Source organism: Lithobates pipiens, unplaced genomic scaffold (assembly GCF_037356315.1).
Source record: "Lithobates pipiens isolate NorthernLeopardFrog02 unplaced genomic scaffold, aLitPip1_a1.2 Scaffold_27, whole genome shotgun sequence".
NCBI classification, from domain to species: domain Eukaryota; kingdom Metazoa; phylum Chordata; class Amphibia; order Anura; family Ranidae; genus Lithobates; species Lithobates pipiens.
Genome location: NW_027507788.1, coordinates 5,521,408 through 5,543,267, shown reverse-complemented (window position 1 = coordinate 5,543,267; position 21,860 = coordinate 5,521,408). Strand labels below are relative to the sequence as shown.

Here is a 21,860-nt window from a genome sequence, read left to right as displayed (position 1 = left end):
AGAGCGCGGCTACCGGCAAGAAAACTAAAATAAAAGGCTAGTTTTGGACTCAGAACCAAAACTATACAGAACCGGGTCTCTGTAAATAGTCTCATTAATCTAGACCGGTGGTCTCCAAACTGCAGCCCATGGGCCAGATGAAGCGCTTTGCATGCCTTTATCTGGCCCTTGGAAATTTCTCCCACTGATGTAGACAATGCGCCACTATTCCTCCCACTGACACCAATGATGAGGCACTATTCCTCCCACTGATACCAATGATGGGGCACTATTCCTCCCACTGACACCAATGATGGGGCACTATTCCTCCCACTGATACCAATGATGGGGCACTATTCCTCCCACTGATACCAATGATGGGGCACTATTCCTCCCACTAACACCAATGATGGGGCACTATTCCTCCCACTGATACCAATGATGGGGCACTATTCCTCCCACTGATACCAATGATGGGGCACTGTTCCTCCCACTGACACCAATGATGGGGCACTATTCCTCCTACTGATACCAGTGATGGGGCACTATTCCTCCCACTAACACCAATGATGGGACACTATTCCTCCCACTGACACCAATGATGGGGCACTATTCCTCCCACTGATACCAATGATGGGGCACTATTCCTCCCACTGACACCAATGATGGGGCACTATTCCTCCCACTGACACCAATGACAGGCCCACATTCCCCCCACTGACACCAATGACAGGCCCAAATTCCCCCCACTGACACCAATGATGGGGCACTATTCCTCACACTGACACCAATGATGAGGCACTATTCCTCCCACTGATACCAATGATGGGGCACTATTCCTCCCACTGACACCAATGATGGGGCACTATACCTCCCACTGATACCAATGATGGGGCACTATTCCTCCTACTGATACCAGTGATGGGGCACTATTCCCCCCCACTAACGCCAATGATGGGGCACTATTTCTCCCACTGATACCAATGATGGGCCACTATTCCTCCCACTGACACCAATGATGGGCCACTATTCCTCCCACTGATACCAATGATGGGGCACTATTCCTCCCACTGACACCAATGATGGGACACTATTCCTCCCACTGACACCAATGACAGGCCCAAATTCCCCCCACTGACACCAATGATGGGGCACTATTCCTCCCACTGATACCAATGATGGGACACTATTCCTCCCACTGACACCAATGATGGGACACTATTCCCCCCACTGACACCAATGACAGGCCCAAATTCCCCCCACTGATACCAATGATGGGACACTATTCCTCCCATTATTATCAACCATGAGGCACTATTACTATCACACATATATGCAAGGGGCATGTGGCGGGGCAGGGAATGATCCGCTGTTTACGATTGGCAGGTGGGTTTGTCAGTTTCCTGGTGGAACAGCTTGAGCGGGTTTGTTCTGATCATGCCTGAGCTCCTACTCCCCATACAGGCTGGATGGATCTTCGCTGCAGCTGCGAATGACAAATCGCAGCTGCAGCAAAGACCCAAAACAGCGTTTCCCAATTGTCGTTCAATGGGTGAGGACACTGTGCCACCCCCCACCCTGGGGACTAAGTGCACCGCACACATTGCACCCACAGAGAATATGCCATTGGTTAATGCACATGTGTTAATATGTGCTATGGCATGTGTGTTGCCATAATGAAAACGTGCGCACCACAACACACACACACGCACAGTATTGCATTGTGGTGCACCGAACAATGCACTGTGGGGGGGGGGGGGGCGCCATGCCCCGTACATGGCACCACACCACCGGGGCACCACACATAGAGCAGGTTCCTTGCCATGTGTTGCGGCGGGGCTCAGTGTGAACGGCCCCCCTGGATGTACGGGACGTATGGAGCAGACGTTGCATCTGTGCGGTCAGCTTGGCTGTGCATGTTCCTGAATGGTACAGCAGACGGCGGTTCATACATTCATCTGGTCTCTCGGGTAATTTGCAGGATTTATTGCCGGTCTCAGAGGTTAAACCAGCATTGTCATATTAATATTTAAAGCTGGCTAGAGCAATATTGTAATAATTACCGGAGCAATGACCCTGCAGGTGTCCTGATGGTTCTAAGTCGGCTTTTATTGTCCTCTGCGCTATCATTCTGGTTACTCAGGAGGAGTTTACTTCTCATCAACGTAACGCATTAGTCCAGCGGGCCGGCAGCTCGCCCCAGGCACAGCAGAAGTGGTGCGTAATTAGTGCTTAACATGTACAAACAACAAAGTCTGCTTTCCTCAAGCCACCCATGAGCAATAGAAGTGTCTCGATAAAAGCGAAGGAGCGTTCTGTTACCATCATTGATTGGAGTGTGAAGGATGTGTTAGAAGCCAATGACGAGTGCCATGGGGCATTTTTGGTGACACCGGGGACATTTCCCACCTGCTGTCAATGTGATTAATCCCACCATCCCTCTACGAGAGAGGTGTGTGGCCGGTCCTGTCATTTAGTATACTCTTGGGTCATAAAGGAATCATCTATGGCAAGGGTCTCCAAACCAGTCTACTGTCCTTCAGACCTTAGGGAGGCCTGAATGTGGCTATTGGGAATAGAAAGGGTCCCAACGTCAGTGGGAAAAAAAATGCCGCAACGTTTGTTTCAGTGGGCATATTTTTGCCTTTTTGCCCCATCTTTGGTGTCATTGGCATAGATTATGCCCCATTGTTTGTGTCAATGGGAGGAATTGTGCACCATTGTTTTCATTGGGAAGAATTGTGCCCCATTGTTGGTCTCATTGGGAAGAATTGTGCCCCCATCGTTGGTGTCATTGGGAAGAATTGTGCCCCCATCGTTGGCGTCATTGGGAAGAATTGTGCCCCCATCGTTGGCGTCATTGGGAAGAATTGTGCCCCCATCGTTGGTGTCATTGGGAAGAATTGTGCCCCCATCGTTGGCGTCATTGGGAAGAACTGTGCCCCCATTGTTGGCGTCATTGGGAAGAACTGTGCCCCCATCCTTGGTGTCATTGGGAAGAATTGTGCTCCCATCATTGGTGTCATTGGGAAGAACTGTGCCCCCATCCTTGGTGTCATTGGGAGGAATAGAGCCCCCATGGTTGGTGTCATTGGGAAGAACTGTGCCCCCATCCTTGGTGTCATTGGGAGGAATAGAGCCCCAAGGGCCGGATAAAGCCAGCAAAGCTGTCAATCCCTTAGATCCTCAGGTAGGCTGTATGGGGCCCCCGGGATTTCTAACAGCAGCCCTGGGGATCACCATAGAAAGCTAGGCGCTCACAGGATGTGCTCTATAGTCCAGATAGGTGCTTGTTGGATTGTGCTCTGTAGTCCAGCAAGGCAGAACTGAGATCACCATAAGAAGCTAGGTGCTCAATGGATGAGCTCTGTAATCCATATAGGTGGTTGGTGGATGAGATATGTACTCCAGCAGGGCAGAACTGAGATCACCATATGAAGCTAGGCGATGACTTGATGTGCTCTGTAGTCCACCAAAGTAGAAACTAGATCACAATAGGAAGCTGCTGACTGGACATGGTTTGTAGTCCAGCAAAGCAGAACTAGGATCACCATAGGAAGCCAGACAATCACTGAATGTGCTCTGTAGTCCAGCAAGGCAGAACTGGGATCACCATAAAAAGCTAGGCCATGACTGGATGTACCAGTGGTGGTTGGTGCTCAAATTTTTTTTTGGGGGGGGGGGGGGGTGGGGACACAAATAAAATGTTGAAAAACGTATCAATTGCAGCCACTGTACCCATCAAATGGACTGTGGGACGCTTACACCTCTCCTTGCTCGAGATAGATCGCGGGACACCATCTGTGCAGATGGATCGCGGGGCACCCCGCTCACATCTCTACCCCCCGGAGGTAACACAGCACCCCCCCACCCCTACAGATGGAATCCCTTACAGGAGGCCCGGCGCTTACTGGGTGTCCTCTTCTCCAGCGTCTTCTCTCCAGTCAGCTTCTTCCACTCTGTCCCACTTCCGCCAAAGCACTGAACATCCAATAGGGACTCCTGGCGCTTTGGCCAATCAGGAAACAGTTCTCACTGACCTGCCTCCAGATTGGCGGGGAGGCATTGCAGTGTGAAAGTAGCGAATATTCATTTGCTATGAAGGGGTGAGGAGAAATAGACTTGGCGCTATACCCTTTCCCACTGGGAATCTGTACGTTTTAAACTTTATGGGATATATTTTCCAGCGTGCTGGCAATTAAATGAAAGTAATGAATATTATGAAAACAATGAAAACCACTAAATGGCAAATGCTTACCATAAATAGTTCTAACAATATGTAAAAGTGCAAGTACAAATAAATTACATGTGCCACGAATCATATACTGTCATTCTTAGAAAAAATTATTAAAATGCAAGTGAATAAAGAATTAGAACACAAAGTGGTGGCTATTTCTTGCCTTAAAGTGTAGTGACTGTGCTTGGTCTATGAAAAAAGAGTCATGCTGAATATAATCAAGATAAAGTAACGTGATAGCTAGCACACTGTGAATAAAAACAAACGTGTGCAGTGCAAAATCAAAAAACAATATTAAAAATTAATATTAAAATTAGAATTAGCATTCACAGTGAACCATATGTATTTAAATTGCGAATAGTCTCTAGTGAGTGGCGGGATCTTCCGTGCGTAAAGGGAGAGAAGGGGGGTGATGGTTTCCAAATAGTGTTTCCCGTGTTCAGTGGTTACTTCAATAATATGCTCTCACCGGAAAAAATACCCCATCGGGGGTGGATCGACCTTCACAATATCAGCTATTGTGTCGCTCTCTGGCTTGCTTCTGATGCAATACTGGGGGTCTCTCGTTTTTCCGTGAGTGTAGTAAACCACGTTGTGTATGTCAAAAGAGAGGCATATCCATAGCGTGATAACGTTTTAAAATGCATCTTTATTTAAGAAAATGAATTAAAACTACTTACAAACGTAGATATTGCAATTGCGGTTATGTTACAGCTTTCAGGCAGGTTTAAAAGTCCCGCTCAGCTTCCTGGTTAGTGCTAGAGGTGTACGTCGTCTGGCCACACCCTACGCGTTTCGTCATCCGGAGCGGCCATCTTCATACACCTTTAGTCTTATATAGGGTGTATTGTCCTCATCGCGCATGCGCGGTCCGCCGCCGCCATCTTTAGTGAGGGAAATGCCCTCGTATCTTGTTATTGCGCTGTGTGATATGCTATTTGCGCATGTGCGGTCAATCGCCGCCATTTCCCATGACTCTTTTTTTTCATAGACCAAGCACAGTCACTACACTTTAAGGCAAGAAATAGCCACCACTTTGTGTTCTAATTCTTTATTCACTTGCATTTTAATAATTTTTTCTAAGAATGACAGTATATGATTCGTGGCACATGTAATTTATTTGTACTTGCACTTTTACATATTGTTAGAACTATTTATGGTAAGCATTTGAAATTTAGTGGTTTTCATTGTTTTCATAATATTCATTACTTTCATTTAATTGCCAGCACGCTGGAAAATATATCCCATAAAGTTTAAAACGTACAGATTCCCAGTGGGAAAGGGTATAGTGCCAAGTCTATTTCTCCTCACCCCTTCTTAGTATCTTTCCACTTGTCAAGGTGGAAACAAATAGAGGCTGCTCTTACCTATTTTTCCACATTACATGTTTTTCATATTTCTTATATATTTTTCATATTTATATTTGTCATAACCTACATACTTTCCACACCATAAATTCAATATCTTTTAAAGTAAGTGGTCCATAGCGCAATCTAACCCCCCTCTCCATTCATTTGCTATGGTCACACAATTGGGTGGGATCAGGGCGCACTCTCTGCGCCCCGAGTCCACCCTTTTTTGAAGCCTATTTCTCCCTATTGGCTCTAATCATGTGCTTAAAAAAAAAAAACACACCCCCTCCTGCCCCCCTCCATAGGAGTCCATGCATCCAGCGTCCTGATAGGGGCCCGGGCGCATGGATAGGGAGGCAGTAGCAGGGATGGGGGGGGTGGCGCCCATGCGCCCACAATGCACAGGCCGCCACTGGTATGTGCTCTGTAGTCCAGCAAGTCTGAACCGAGATCATCATAGGAAGCTAGGTGCTCAATGGATGTGCTCTGTAGTCCAGCAGAGCAGAACTTAGATCACCACAGAAAGCTGCTCACTGGATGTGCTCTGTAGTCCAGCAGGGCAGAACTTAGATCACCACAGAAAGCTGCTCACTGGATGTGCTCTGTAGTCCAGCAAGGCAGAACTGGGATCACCATAGGAATCTAGGCCCCACACAACATCCAAGTAACTATCCCACCTGGTGGGACAACGATTTGGGTTAAAATCCTTACGAAGATCCTTCTTCACTCTAACCAAAGTACAAAAAAAATAAATATTCATTGGTCTTCAATTAATGAAGAGCGATGGAACGCGGGCGTCCTGCTTGGTGAGTCAGACTCCATGCAGTCGGTTGTCGGTTGTCGGTGTATCCGGAGTCCATAGTGAGATATAAATAAGACTATTATTGGAGGAGAACACAAATGTGTATAATCACCAGAGATGTAACCTTTAATTCTGCCTCGTCTTATGGTGTTCATTAAACGTGAGTCATGATGGTTAGTCTATAAAACCTGGTGGTCGGCAGAGGCACTCGGCGAGCAGGACACGGGGGGGGAAATGTGCCAGCTGCAGTAAACGACCGTCTGGGGTACTTTGAGCTTTAGTTTCCGTCCCTCCGGTGGAAGAGCCATTCCCGTCATTGGCTTGTGCGCATACGAGGGAGTCAAACACGTGTCGTGACCTTGATGGTGTCCCGATACCCGGGACAGTTAATTGGGGCCAATTAGGCGAGGAACACAAAGTCTTCTGAAAGCGGAATTGTCAAGGAGGCGATATTTCATTCTTCCCGTGTGCGCGGTATTTTGCATATCACAGTTTGAGCTTTAATGATGTGCGCACGCCGAGGAAAACATTCAGGCGCGTGGTAAATAATAAGAGGACACCAAAGTGGAACAAATGGCAAAGATAAGTGCTTGGCGTCTCTAATCATAAAATAATGGCCAGCTGTTTTGCACAATTGAATCTTTATTACTCGGTGGCATCATTGGACATATTTCCCCAAGATGTCCTCGTTTCTGTCTTCTCGGGCCCTCGGCCCCTCCGGTACGTAAAGTGGTGCCTAATAAGGTCTCTCTGGTTTTTTTTTTGTTTGTTTTGCAGCTGCTCCGAGAGGGCCCAAAATAACGATGACGCCAACCAGAGCTCGTGTGGGGGACACGGTGCGCATGGTAGTCCAAGGCTTTCAGGTAAGCATCTCTGGAATTTATTCAAAGTATTACTGCCCACTCTTTATTTCATGGTGCGCAAAACCAAAAACGCCAAAACACCAAAGTGTACCAAAAAAGTAGGGCGTGTCATATAGTTACATAGTTAGTAAGGTTGAATAAAGACACCAGTCCATCCAGTTCAACCTGAGTGAGTGTCTACAATTGTCCCTATCCCTGTACATTGCACACTCACATCGGTCCCTACCCTCAAGGAGCCCACAATCCAAGTTCCCCATTCATATACTAGGGCCAATTTTGGACAGAAGCCAATTAACCTACCTGCAGGTCTTTGGATATAGTCCTCTCCCAAAGAAGAAGAACCCTTCCTGGCCTCCCTCGGGTGCAAGACTCTTGGTAAGGCAGACTCAGAACCACCCAGATGAAGGCAAGCTCGGGACTACCCGCAACGCGGCGCTCTCAGGTCCACCTGCAACGGGGCACACTTGTGTCCACCCACAACAGGGCGCTCTCTGGTCCACCGGCAACGGGGTGCGCTCTGGTCCAACCAGAAGGGGGCGGGCTCAGGGCCACCCAGAAGGGGGCACTCTCAGGTCCACCCACAATGGGGCGCTCTCGGGGTCAACCTGCAACACGGCGTGCTTGGGTCCACCCACAACGCAGCAGGTCCACCCCCCACATACATGCATGTATGAATGTAAATACACGCCTTGGGGGGGTGCCTAGGTAGGGAAACCTTGATTATGCTACACATGTTACATATTTTCACGTACATCTGAGCGAAATCTGTAACCCTAGGCCCATTTTTTCTGGTTAGCGTTACCTGAAGTTTGTTGCTGGTTCACGGATGCATGCAATTTTTTAAGAGTTTGACATGTTTGGTATCTATTTACTCCTCATCTCTTATATTTTACCCAAAAACCAACCTCTTTACCCAAAGAGTGCGCCCTACAACCTTGGTGTATTTTTTACTTAAATTTAGCATTTCCTAAACCATTGCGCTAATATCACGTGACATAAAAAAATTAGAACTACCACTATTTTATTCTCTAGGATATCTGCTTTCAGAAAACCCATGGGTTGGGGGAGGGGTTGATTCAATAAAACGGAGAGTACAAAATCTGGTGCAGCTCTGCATAGAAGCCAATCGGCTTCCCTTTTTTTTATTTTTTTTGGCAAAGTTTAATTGAAGAAGCTGAAGTTAGAAGCTTCTTACCATGCAGAGCTGCACCAGATTTTGCACTCCAGTTTTTTTCTTATTGTACATCAACCCCATATTGTTAGGGTAGGAATCTGCAACAAAGTTTTTTTCAACCCCTGCAATGTACATCGATCACACGATGGGGGGGGGGGGGGGTTAAAAAAAAATGTATTTACTCTTTAAGCAAACAATGACCCATGTCCCCCCCCTATTATTATGTGCAGAATGAAGTCTTTCCTGAGCCCCTCTTTACATGGACGAGGGTCGGCGGGAGATTGCTGGATGGGAGCTCAGAGCATGATGGGAAGGAGCTGGTCCTGGAACGGGTGCCGCCAGAACTAAACGGCTCTATGTACCGCTGCACAGCTCAGAATCCGCTGGGTTCTACAGACACACATACCAGATTAATAGTATTTGGTAAGTGGAAACCTTTTTTTTTTATCTTAGCCCTTGTACACACGGTCGGACATTCCAACAACCAAATCCGACGGATTTTGTCCGAAACTGTTGCATACACACAGTCGGACAAAGTTGTCAGAACATCCGATCGTACTTAACGTGATGACGTTATTTCGTTAGGACGGGACTATGTTCAGGCTAGTAGCCAATGGCTTTGGTCTAGGAATTTGATCTGAGCATGCGTGGCACTTTGTCCGATCGGAATTCTCTACACACAATCGGACAAAGTCCCATCGGATCATGTTGTCAGAAAATTTTATAGCCCAGCTGGAAAACTTGGTCCGTCGGATACTCCGACGGAAACCGTCCAATGGAGCCCACACTGTCGGATTATCCAACAACACGGTCCGATCGGACATTGTCCATTGGAATGTCCGACCGTTTGTACAAGGGCTAAGACATGTGAATGTGATGGTTTGATTTAATAATTCTCATGGAAGGGTGTTAAGGTTTTTGGTAAAGCTTGTGCATGATGCCTAATGTTGTGTTCACACCTGGACATTTTGAATCGGTTTCAAAATGCTCTGATAAAATGACAAATCGCACAACGCGAATTTCAGATGCCATTCATTTTAATGGCACCTAAATACACTGTGAGGTTCTGCCGTCATAAATCAGGCTGCAATCGTGGCTAATCACTTCGCGAGAAGCTTATCGCCCAAAAGAAGCTCCTGGTCCTTTTTTTTGACAAGCTTCACGCAATGCGGTTTGCCACAACACCTTTTACACTTGAGTGTCAAGAAGATGGTCGAACTTGTATAGAGTAGGGTATCTTTAGGCTTGGTTACGTGGGTGTCTTCTGACCATAGATACCCTACTCTATACAAGTTTAACCATCTCCTTGACCAACAAAAAGTCTGGTCAGAAGACAACTGTAGACCTAAGCCCAAGATTCCCTACTCTATGCACGTTCAACCAGCTCGTTGACCAAGGAAGAGTCTGGGCTCAAGTCTACAGGTGTCTCAGACTTTTCCATTGTGAAGGAGATGGTTGAACTTGTATAGAGTGGGGTATCTTTAGGATTGGTTACGTGGGTGTCTTCTGACCATAGATACCCTACTCTATACAAGTTTAACCCATCTCCTTGACCAACAAAAAGTCTGGTCAGAAGACAACTGTAGACCTAAGCCCAAAGATTTCCTACTCTATGCACTTCCACCAGCTCGTTGACCAAGGAAGAGTCTGGGCTCAAGTCTACAGGTGTCTCAGACTTTTCCATTGTGAAGGAGATTGTTGAACTTGTATAGAGTAGGGTATCTTTAGGATTGGTTACGTGGGTGTCTTCTGACCATAGATACCCTACTCTATACAAGTTTAACCATCTCCTTGACCAACAAAAAGTCTGGTCAGAAGACAACTGTAGACCTAAGCCCAAGATTCCCTACTCTATGCACGTTCAACCAGCTCGTTGACCAAGGAAGAGTCTGGGCTCAAGTCTACAGGTGTCTCAGACTTTTCCATTGTGAAGGAGATGGTTGAACTTGTATAGAGTAGGGTATCTTTAGGATTGGTTACGTGGGTGTCTTCTGACCATAGATACCCTACTCTATACAAGTTTAACCCATCTCCTTGACCAACAAAAAGTCTGGTCAGAAGACAACTGTAGACCTAAGCCCAAAGATTTCCTACTCTATGCACGTTCAACCAGCTCGTTGACCAAGGAAGAGTCTGGGCTCAAGTCTACAGGTGTCTCAGACTTTTCCATTGTGAAGGAGATGGTTGAACTTGTATAGAGTAGGGTATCTTTGGGGTTCAAATCTATGGTTGTCTTCTGACCAAAATACCTTTATCTATACAAGTTCAACCATCAGCTTGACCAAGGAAAAGTCTGGGCTCAGGTCTACAGGTGTCTCAGACTTTTCCCTGGTCAAGGAGATGGTTGAAATCGTATATAGAATGAGGAATCTTTGGGCTCGGATGTACAAAAGTATTCATACCACTTGAAATTTTCCACATTTTGTCATGTTACAACCAAAAAGGTGAATGTATTTTATTGGGATTTTATGTGATAGACCAAGACAAAGTGGCACATAATTGTGAAGTGGAAGGAAAATGGATGATTTAAAATTTTTTTAAAAATAAATAAATATGTGAAGTGTGGGGGGCATTTGTATTCAGACCCCTTTACTTTGATACCCCTAGCTAAAATCTAGTGGAACCAACTGCCTTCAGAAGTCACCTAATTAGTAAATAGAGTCCACCTGTGTGTAATTTTGAATCTCAGTATAAATACAGCTGTTCTGTGAAGCCTTCAGAGGTTTGTTAAAGAACCTTTGTGAACAAACAGCATCACGAAGGCCAAGGAACACACCAGACAGGTCAGGGACAAAAGTGTGGAGAAGTATAAAGCAGGGTTAGATTATAAAAAAATCTCCCAAGCTTTGAACATCTCATGGAACACTATTCAATCCATCATCCAAAAATGGAAAGAGTATGGCACAACTGCAAACCTACCAAGACATGGCTGTCCACCTAAACTGACCGAGCCGGGCAAGGAGAGCATTCATCAGAGAAGAGCCAAGAGGTCCATGGTAACTCTGGAGGAGCTGCAGAGATCCACAGCTCAGGGGGGAGAATCTGTCCACAGGACAACTATTAGTCGTCTCTCCACAAATCTGCCCTTTATGGAAGAGTGACAAGAAGAAAGACATTGGAGAAAGAAAGTCATAAGAAGTCCTGTTTGTAGTTTGTGAGAAGCCATGTGGGGGAGGGGGCAGCAAACATGTGGAAGAAGGTGATCTGGTCAGATGAGACCAAAATTGAACTTTTTGGCCTCAAAGTACAACGCTATGTGTGGGGGAAACTAACACTGCCCATCCCCCTGAACACACCATCCATGAAACCTGGTGGTGGCAGCATCATGTGGTGGGGATGGTTTTCTTCAGCAGGGACAGGGAAGCTGGTCAGAGTTGATGGGAAGTTGGATGGAGACAAATACAGGACAATCTTAGAAGAAAACCTGTTAGAATCTGCAAAAGACCTGAGACCGGGGCGGAGGTTCCCCTTCCAGCAGAAAAACGGCCCTAAACATCCAGCCAGAGCTACAATGGAATGGTTTACATCAAAGCATATTCATGTGTTAGAATGGCCCAGTCACAGTCCAGACCTAAATCCCATTGAGAATCTGTGGCAAGACTTGAAAATTGCTGATCACAGACGCTCTCCATCCAATCTGACAGAGCTTGAGATATTTTATAAAGAAGAAGAATGGGCAGAAATGTCCTCTCTAGATGTGCAAAGCTGGTAGAAACATCCCCTAAAAAAATTGCAGCTGTAATTGCAGTGATAGGGGCTTCTACAAAGTATTGACTCAGGGGGGCGCCAGCACGCCACACTTTTCACATATTTGTAAAAAAAAATGTTGTAAACCATTTATAATTTTCCATCAACTTCACAATTATGTGCCCCTTTGTGTTGGTCTCACATTAAATCCCAATAAAATACATTTACGTTTTTGGTTGTAGCATAACAACAAAATGTGGAAAATTTCAAGGTGTGTGAATACTTTTTTCAAGGCACTGTATAGGCGTCTCCTGACTAAAGCTACCCTACTCTATACAAGTTCAGCCATCTCCTTGAGCAAGGAAAAGTCTGGTCAGAAGACACCTGTAGACCCGCACATAAAGGACATCTTATGCAAGTTTAAACTTTCGCAAGTTTTCTGAAGGGTCACTGACCATGTCCTGGGTTTCTAATTATGAGCGGCAATGACAGTCTGTATACAGGGACGCTCTGTGCTAGACTGGATACCTGATAAATCTCTCACAGGTATCTTGTCAGTCTTACAATATATCACTATAGACAGGCCATTTCTGAAGGGAGAGAAGCATAACTTGCAAGTCAAACATCAAACCGATAAATAATCAGCCAAGGTAAGCTGGGGGTCCGAGTGCTGTGCTGGCACAAGGCTGTTCCAGGAGTTAAATGATAAAATATAGCATGGTTTTCAGCAGGGGAGAGATAGCATTCCAATTATTAACAATGTTGCATCAATAGAGCTGGAAAACCAGTTGAATGTTCTGCTAGCTGGGAGCCAATGCTGGAGGGAAGTTGATGTGGACTATCTGCAGCACTTATACTTCGAATACACAATAGTCTTTAAAGTATTTCTTCAACATACAGCAGCATGTTGGGACAACCAAGGTTGCATTCTAATGGTCCCACCACAATCACACATTGGGGCCAAAGCTGACTGGCTTACCTTTTGTGGGAGGAAACCTGAACATCTGGAAAGAGATCTAACATATTGACTCCATGTAGATTGTCTTCTTGGTGTCCCTGACTCAGTGCCACCACATACACACTCTACAAGGAGTTCATATGTTAGAGCTCTTTCCAGGTGTTAAGGTTTCCTTCCACAATGGTAAGCCAATCAATTTTGGTGCCAACGTGTGCCTTTGAATACCCTTAGACGTAGATGTAGCATACATCCGTTAAGGTGATAGCCAACAGTTTAACTTTGTTTTCTTGGGGTCCTTGATTCAATTTCCACCACATGCACAAAGCAAGTCTGTTGGCTATCATCTTAAAGGTTGTATGCTACATCTGCATAAGAGGTAGTCAAGAGCACAGATGGGGCAAAACTGATTGGCGTATCATTGTGGAAAGCCTGAATCACCTGGAAAGAGCTCTAAACATATGAACTCCATGTAGATTGTGCATGTGGTGAGAAATGAACCCCACAACACCAAAGCTAATCTGATGGCATTCACCGTAAAGGTTGTATGCTATACCTACGTAAGGAGGTAGTCAAAGGCCAAGTGTATTTTTCTGCACCCAGCCCCCCCTCATTTCCTAGTCTAAAGTACCCCACCCTCCCAGGAGATGCTCAGAAGGCCAACTCATAAAAGTCTGTTGGAATCACTCCATAGGTTGGGTAAGCACAACACAAGGAAGATTTAAGTACACATTGTAACTTTACCACTTTCTCCTCCAGACATGTAACCATACCCATCCAAGCTTCATTCACCATTGCTCCACACTCCTAGAGCAGGGGTTTCTGGGTATGAAGAAGCATGTGACCTCCCTTGTGTCTCGGTAACTTGGGCCTGAGCAACCCAATCTGTGTTATGTGGGTGTAGCCATGATGTCATCTCTCTAGGCTTCAACATAGTTTGAAGGCAGACAGGGGGGAGTCGTATGCTGGGCGATGGGTTGGGTGGGGTACATGGCTTATGCATACACACTTCATTTGCCTTGGTGAACAAAGTGACATTGGGGGAGATTTACTAAAGCTGGAGCACTCAGAATCTGGTGCAGCTGTGCATGGTAGCCAATCAGCTTCTAACATCAGCTTGTTTGATTAAGCTTTGGCAATAAAACCTGGAAGCTGATTTGGTTTCTATGCAGAAGTGAGCCTTAATTTTGCACTCGCCAGCTTTAGTAAATAAGCCCGCATTGTCTCTTTAAATACCAGTATAACCTTTGCAGTGGACAGCAGGACGGTGAGTATACATTTGGAAAGGGTGGGGTACATTTTGTCACAGAGAAAAGGGGTAAGTGCACTTATCCTTAAAGCCTAACTCAGAGAAACTTAATACATATCTCCTACAGTGGGGCTGCACCCGAACTGCAAGAGTTAACTTCTCTAATTAGGGGAGAGTTTTCGCACTTTAAGTTACCTCAACTCCCTTAGCAGATGGCTCTCATACACTCAGGCAGTGGACAGTTCCTTGGCATCATTATGACCAATGCAGGGGTCCTTGCTTTGAACCTGATGATGTCAGGATCTTAGACCAGTGGGCCATGAGGGAGAAGCCTAGCAGCATGGAGAATTGGGTAAGTAGATCTTTTCTATGCCCCCTAGACCCAAATGAGCAATTAACCCTGGCAGTGCAGGTGCAGCCCCACTGCAAGTGATAATTTTTGAGTTTCCCAGATTTGGGCTTTCAGAATTCATCCTAATATGATATTTAAATGTTCAGTAAATGCTTTAATTTTAAGGCCTCATGCACACAGGATTGTTTTTTTTTTTTTTGTTTTGTTTTTCTCCCCTGGATGCCTTTGCTCTAGGGGAGCAAAATGCAGCATGAAAATATGCCCCTAAAGCCGCATTTTGAAAATTAATTTAGGTGCGTCAAGCGTTTGGCCATTCATTCCTTCAGTTGGCCAAAATATTTAGGTGTGTTGGGTATTTTTTTTTTCTATCCATCATTTGGGGGTTCAGGAAAGGAGCATTTGGGGAGGAAAAAAGTCAAATGCCTCCAAAAGCCATATTTGTAACACCCTGTGTGCATGAGGCCTAACTCCCCCAAGGCTTCATACCATGAATCAGTTGAGGAGCCACCTACATCCCAGTTCCCAGCTCCGCCTGCCTACAGCAACCATTATTATTGGGGCCACTCCAGACCTTCAATTCTCCCATCGTTCATTTTATAAAAGGGAAACTACAGCTGTAGGGAGGTGTGATTCCCTAATGGAAGCAGCAGGAGGCAGATCCGGGGACATTGGTCAGAGCCTGCTGCTGAAAAAAATAACAGTGGTGAGATAATTCAGTCCGCCCATCCCTTGAATATCGGCTGGATTTGGTTTGTCATGTAATCATATACAATGCAGAAGGGACTCATAGCCGTACATTTTATCAGCAGGTAGAACATGTTATCATGGAGGGGGAAGACAATGGATGTCACTACCTTAATGACTGACAGCGGGTAAAGATTTAACTTCAGTCTAACATTCTGTCTGTTTTTCCATGTAGAAAATCCCAATATTCCGAGGGGAACAGAAGATTCAAACGGTGAGTTGTTTAACATGTAAAGCAGACGGAGAATCAGCAAATGATGCTCCGGAGGAGACAGAAATAGATCACAGCCGGCTCCACTTTATCTGACGCTTGTAGAGGCCAGAAATAAATTAATGACTGTTTCTATTAGCAACAGAAAATAGATCAGAGAGCTGCCAGAGACAAATTGCGGCAAAGACAGGAGGCCATGTAAATTAGTAAGCAGAATCCATAGGAAAACATTGCGGGAACACGCTGCCTCCGCGTCACACAATCCAGCTTATTTCTTATGTAACTCTTATTATTCCGGCTGCTGGGGAGTCAAATAAATCTGTTCAAATTCACACCATCACTTTATTGAGAGAGCCATCTGCACAAACTGATGTCAATATAAAACAAAGAATAGGCAGTTGAGGATCCTCCTAAATCGGGGGTTTTCAACCAGGGTTCCATAGACCCCCCTAGGGTTCCTCCAGAGGTTGCTAGGGGTTCCATGAGCAATTTCTGCCTGAGATAAGTTACCAATGACACCGTTGAGCTTTTTAGCGATCTGTAAGGGGGGAATTCTTTCCAATGACCACAAGTGTAAGGAGCATTCTTCCCACTGACCATCACACTAACGTATCATGAGTTGTAGATATTGTAATATTAGCAGGGGTTCCTCTGTGTTGAAAAGGTTTAGAAAGGGTAACTGAAATCCCCAATGATGAAGGTCAAAACAAGTCTCAATGCCCAAATGCAGCTTTGCCATGTCTTGGTAAAATGTACATATCATTGCAACTACCTAGTGCAGCCATTCTCAACCTTTTTACCTCAGATGAACCCTTAAAATAATTATCAGGTCTTTGGGGGAACCCTGCTAAAACAAATTCATTAGTGGTCAATGGGAAGAATGTTGGTGGTTAGTAGGACGAATGCCCTTTACATTGGAGATCAGCGGGGAGAATGCCCTTTAACATTGGAAGCCAGTGGGAAGAATGCTCCTTCCTTTTCAGCCAGTGGGGAAGAATGCCCCTTACATTGGCGGCCAGTGGGGAAGAATGCCCCTTACATTGGCGGCCAGTGGGGAAGAACGCTCCTTACATTGGCAACCAGTGAGAAGAAGGCTCCTTACATTGGCGACCAGAGAGAAGACGGCTCCTTATACTGGCAGCCAGTGAGAAGAATGCTCATTACATTGGCGGCCAGTGGGGAAGAATGCCCCCTTTATATTGGTGGCCAGTGGGGAAGAATGCCCCTTACATTGGCGGCCAGTGAAAAGAAGGTTTCTTACATTGGCGACCAGTGGGAAGAACGCTCCTTACATTGGCAACCAGTGAGAAGAAGGCTCCTTACATTGGCGACCAGAGAGAAGATGGCTCCTTACACTGGCGGCCAGTGAGAACAAGGGCAGCTAGTAGGGAAAAATGCCCCTTATATTGGTGGCCAGTGAGAAGGCGGCTCCTTACACTGGCACCCAGTGAGAAGAATGCTCATTACATTGGCGGCCAGTGGGGAAGAATGCCCCTTACATTGGTGGCCAGTGAGAAGAACGCTCCTTACATTTGTGACCAGTGGGGAAAAATGCCCCCTTGTATTGGCGGCCAGTGCTAAAGAATGTTCCTTACATTAGCGGCCAGTGGGGAAAAATGCCCCCTTTATATTGGTGGCCAGTGGGGAAGACTGCGCCTTACACTGGCGGCCAGTGAGAAGAACGCTCCTTACATTGGGGGCCAGTAGGGAAGAATGCCACCTTACATTGGCAACCAGTGAGAAGAATGCCCCTTACATTGAAGGTCAGTGGGATGCATGCCCCCCCCCCCCCCTTCCCACAAAAGACAGCTTAAAAGATCATTATTGTCGTGCTGTTGGCTCTGCCAAATGGTGTTTGCCCCGAAACTATACCGGCACCATCAGATGGGAGGTTAATCAAGTACAACTCAAAGAACCCCCTTGACAAGACCGGCTGGACATACCTACAAATCTTTCACTAGTGTAGAGGTAGTTTAGCTATGTATTTAGCTGTCGGCCTGGGGTTCCACTTTAATTAAACAGGCAGATGTACAATATGACATTTTCTATCAGACACTTTTTCTTAAGTTTGGTAATCTTTTTTTTTTCTGTAATTGCACTTGTGAGAAAGTTTCTGAAAATTACACCAATTAAAATATTCATCACAGTAACATAATTTGTGAGGATTCTGCTGCATCAATTATATGTTGTAATCGGTCACATGCGGTATAGAAGTATTTAAAAAAAACCTCTAAGTGTGGAGTCTAAACGTGTACACCTGCTTGGAGCCAAGAGAGAACGCGATAGGCCGGCATACCACACATGGTGTAAGATGAAAGACCATTTAATTCCATATAACAATTATCATGTTAAAGCAACGTTAAAAAGAATGTTCTATTCCAGAATATGTTCCCAACTCAGAAGAGTCCCTTCTATTGCTCTCAGCTTCTCCAAATTCCTTTTCTTTTGCTGTAGTGATCTGTTAGAGCAGTGATGGACAACTTGTAAATTATAGAGGGCCTCAAGTGTGGCCCCCAACACTTCCAGGGGGGCCACACAAGAGCAGGGCATCTTCAGCCATTGAGGTGCATTGCACCAGCTGAGCAGCCCTTTCAAAATGAATGAGCTATAACGAGCCTCAGCTTCCAGAAAACTTAGTCTTAGTTTTTCAACAAAGAAAACTAAAAAAGAAGTTGGAGTACAATAACCTCCAGCATTGGGCCAGTGGCAGTAATTATAACCCCCAGCAGTGGTATCAGTGGTATCAGTGGATGCAATAAATATCCCCAGCACTGGAGGCAAAAGTGTTAACCAGTGCCCCCACACTCACACACTTTGGGGGTCAGTGGCAGTGGAATTGAACTCCCCCCATCCCCAACTTTGGTGGTCAGTAGCAATAACCGTTAACCCCCCCCCGCCCCACTTTGTTGCTCGTTAGCAGGTAAAGTTAACCCCCCCACCACACCCTTTGCATTGGTGGTTAGTGGAAGTTGACCCCCCCTCCCAAATTGGTGGCCAGTAGCAGTGAAAGTTAAGCCCCCACTCATTGGTGGTGGTCAGTGGCAGTCCCCCTCCACATTGGTAGTCAATGGCAGTGAGTTAAACCACAGTACCCCCATTGGTGGTCATTGGCAAAGATTGCACCCCTCTCCCCTTTACCCAATTGGTCGGCCACAGTACAGTCTCTCTTTCAGTGGAGGTGCTGGAATTAATGGCGGCTAGTGCTCAATTTTTTTGGGGGGGGGGGGGCGACAAACAAACCTGACACCAAACCCCTCCTTTCACCCACTCGCCGCTGCGCTTGCTCAATCACCAGGCTGCCTGTTAGCCCCACACTTACCCCATCCAGGTCGTGGCTTCGGCATCTTCCCCCCTGCATCTCCTCCCAAGTCCCAGCGGTCACTTCTCCTCCCAGCCAATCAGGTCTTAGGACCTGCTTCCTAAATGGTTGGGAGGAGAAGCAGTAAGAAATTAGTGAATTGTAATTCGCTAATGTCGACAAGTGGTTGGTCTTGGGGTGCAGTTCTCTGCAGCCCAAGCCCACCCTTTTTGAAGCCAATTGGAGCCTCAGGCTCTAATCATGTGCTTAAAAAAAAAAACACTGAAATCTATGCGCCCGGCACCCTGCATGGAGATTAGGGGCTGGACTTATGGCTTAGGGGGGCGATGCCACTTATGAGTGGCCACCCACTGGCTGGAATGTAGACAGCATTAAAGAGCCTGGCACCTCAATGCTACTTTGCTCCCTAACTGGTGTACCCAATAGCTCACAACCTGCATGTCAAGGGCAAGTTGGCATCAGGGTGTTAGGCCGCGTACACACGGGCGGACTGTATGGCCTACTTAGTCCGTCGAAACACATTTCAGCAGACAGTCCGCTCGTGTGTGGGCTTCAGCTGACTTTTTCAGCGTGCAGTCTGGCGTACTAAGTATTTCGGATTTTTCGAAATTCTGTCCGTCATACTTTGGTTTCAGCGGACAATCCGCTCGTCAGTAGGCTAGTTCGACGGACTAAGAATGGCGCATGCTCAGAAAGGATTTACACGGCGGAAGGGTGCATTGCTGTGTACTGGACTTCCTATTTCTAGTCCCGTAGTACGTGCTGTACACGTCATCGCGCAAGCTTTCGACGGACTGTTTGTGCATCCGTGTGTGGTCAAGTCCGTCCATTCGAAAGTATGACGGACTGCCCGTCGGATTGTATGACGGACTAAGTAGGCCATACAGTCCGCCCGTGTGCACGCGGCCTTAGAGGGTGACTAAGTTCATTCCACATAGCCACCTTCACTTGCTCACTTCTGAGATGGACTATATGGAGTATGCAATGTGCATAGAACAGTACACATGGCTGCATTCCATCTTTACTTCTCATTCCGAATGAAAGTGAGGGAGAAAAGACGCGGGTTCTCAAAGTCATGGAGGACATTACAAGGAGGCAGAAAAACACATTAAGAAACCATTTCGTTAAAAAATAGATTACAGGGCCATTAAGCAATGTATGATTTCTGGAAAATAAGGACATTTTGTTTAGCATATGAGCACTACAATGAATGTGACTTTTTTTGGTGTCCACCTTGCCATGTTGCGTTCTGACTTCTCTCTCTCTCTCGTCTCGTTCCAGGTTCTATCCCCGTGTACTACAGCTACTCAAGACTCTTACTGGTGCTCATATTAATGACAGTGATCCTGGAGCTCACGTGAAATTAGGATTGCTTGCCTAACCCCCTTCTCTCCTCCTTCAAAAAAAAAAAGACTCCACACAAAGCATTACACTTCAATTTTTATTTTCTATACTAGCTCCAGTCTTGTTCTCAGTTGGTTTCTGTCTGTGTTTTAGCTTCCTTGAGCTGATAAATTAAAAAAAAACAAAAAAACAAAAAAAAAACTAAATTTCTCCTTATTAATATCTGTCGTTCTTTTTAGTCCTGGATCATTGGGATGTACACATTACGGTTTTCTGTGCCAAGAGATGGACCACCGGTGACTGTGAGCGGAGTCCTGGTATTTTTTTTTTTACATTGACTATATGTGATTCCCAGGTGGCATCGGGACCTCATTCCTGCAATTGTGAAGGTCTACTGGTCATAGGGGTCCTCCATAAAGGATGCAGTCACTACATATCTGTTCACGGATGGATTTCCACCACTGGAGGCCGTTGGCGCACCACTTCTCAGCACCCCCCCCCCTTGCCCACAGAGCATTTTCTTGTTTTATTGCCCCCCAACCTGGCTTTGGAATATTGCGTTAAGGAAATTACGATATGACTGTTATTCTACTGAGGACTGGAGAGAAGATGTAGCACGATAGGGAAAGTCTCCTCTTTTCCCCCCTCTACGCCTATAGGCCAAATAGTAAATCCAACCCTGACTGCAAAAGGAAAAAAGAAAAAAAAAGTAGTCTGTATGTACCTTCCAGGTTCTCCCAGCCGGGGTATGTGTACTCAACGGGGGTATTCCTGGACGGGTAGCAGTGTGTACTTCTACCTGATAAAGAAAATTCTAAATAAAAGTTTACCAAATAATAAATTTTATGTAAAAACAAATCTGCCTAAGTATTTCAGTTATTGATTGTAAAGCATTGATGTCCATCACGGGTCTGATGACCGGTTCACATTGGCTTCAGGTCTCATGTGTGTGTTTTAGGCAGAACGAAAAACAAAAAAAATTATTTTAATTTCGTAACGATTTTGTTAAATTACTATATTTGTTTTGTTGCATTTGTTACGAAATTCGCTTAGTTTATTGGTTTTCGACCAGATTCAAATTTGTCTGGTGGATTCTAAGTATTCAAGTCGAATTTGAATGGAAAAATATCAATTCGATCCAAATACTTTTGTGAAGAATAGCTGGTATTTGAATTTCGGAAGGCGTATATATTCTAGTTTATTCTTTTCTATTCCTTTATATTCTATTTTATCACTTTATTTTCTACTCTGTCGCTTTATTTTATTTTCTGTTTTATTTTGTCCTTTTCTAAATTCAAATTTTCAGAAGATGGTTATACTCTAAGCCCCTGTACACACGGTCGGAGATTTCCCACAACCAAATCCGTCGGATTTTGCCAGTTGGATTTTGTCCGAAACTGTTGCATACACACGGTCGGACAAAGTTGGTGAAAAATCGGATCTTTCAGAACGTGATGACGTTATTTCGTTACGATGGGACTACATTCAGGCTAGTAGCCAATAGCTTTGATGTAGGAATTTGATCTGAGCATGCGTGGCACTTTGTCCGATCGGAATTCTCTACACATGATCGGAGTATGTCCGACCGGCCC

At 45.6% G+C, this 21,860-nt stretch overlaps 1 protein-coding gene across 1 annotated transcript in view; it reads left to right on the top strand.

The window, feature by feature from the left end:
• The window catches only part of IGSF21 (immunoglobin superfamily member 21), a 674,741-nt gene extending 653,615 nt beyond the window's left edge, over positions 1-21,126 (top strand). The window contains exons 7-10 of the mRNA XM_077456355.1: positions 7,148-7,233; positions 8,638-8,830; positions 15,570-15,608; positions 20,206-21,126. Of these exons, the coding sequence (XP_077312481.1) occupies positions 7,148-7,233; positions 8,638-8,830; positions 15,570-15,608; positions 20,206-20,285 (398 nt within the window). The 3' untranslated portion in view covers positions 20,286-21,126. The remainder of the gene's footprint in view (positions 1-7,147; positions 7,234-8,637; positions 8,831-15,569; positions 15,609-20,205) is intronic.
• The last annotated feature ends 734 nt before the right edge of the window (positions 21,127-21,860 follow it).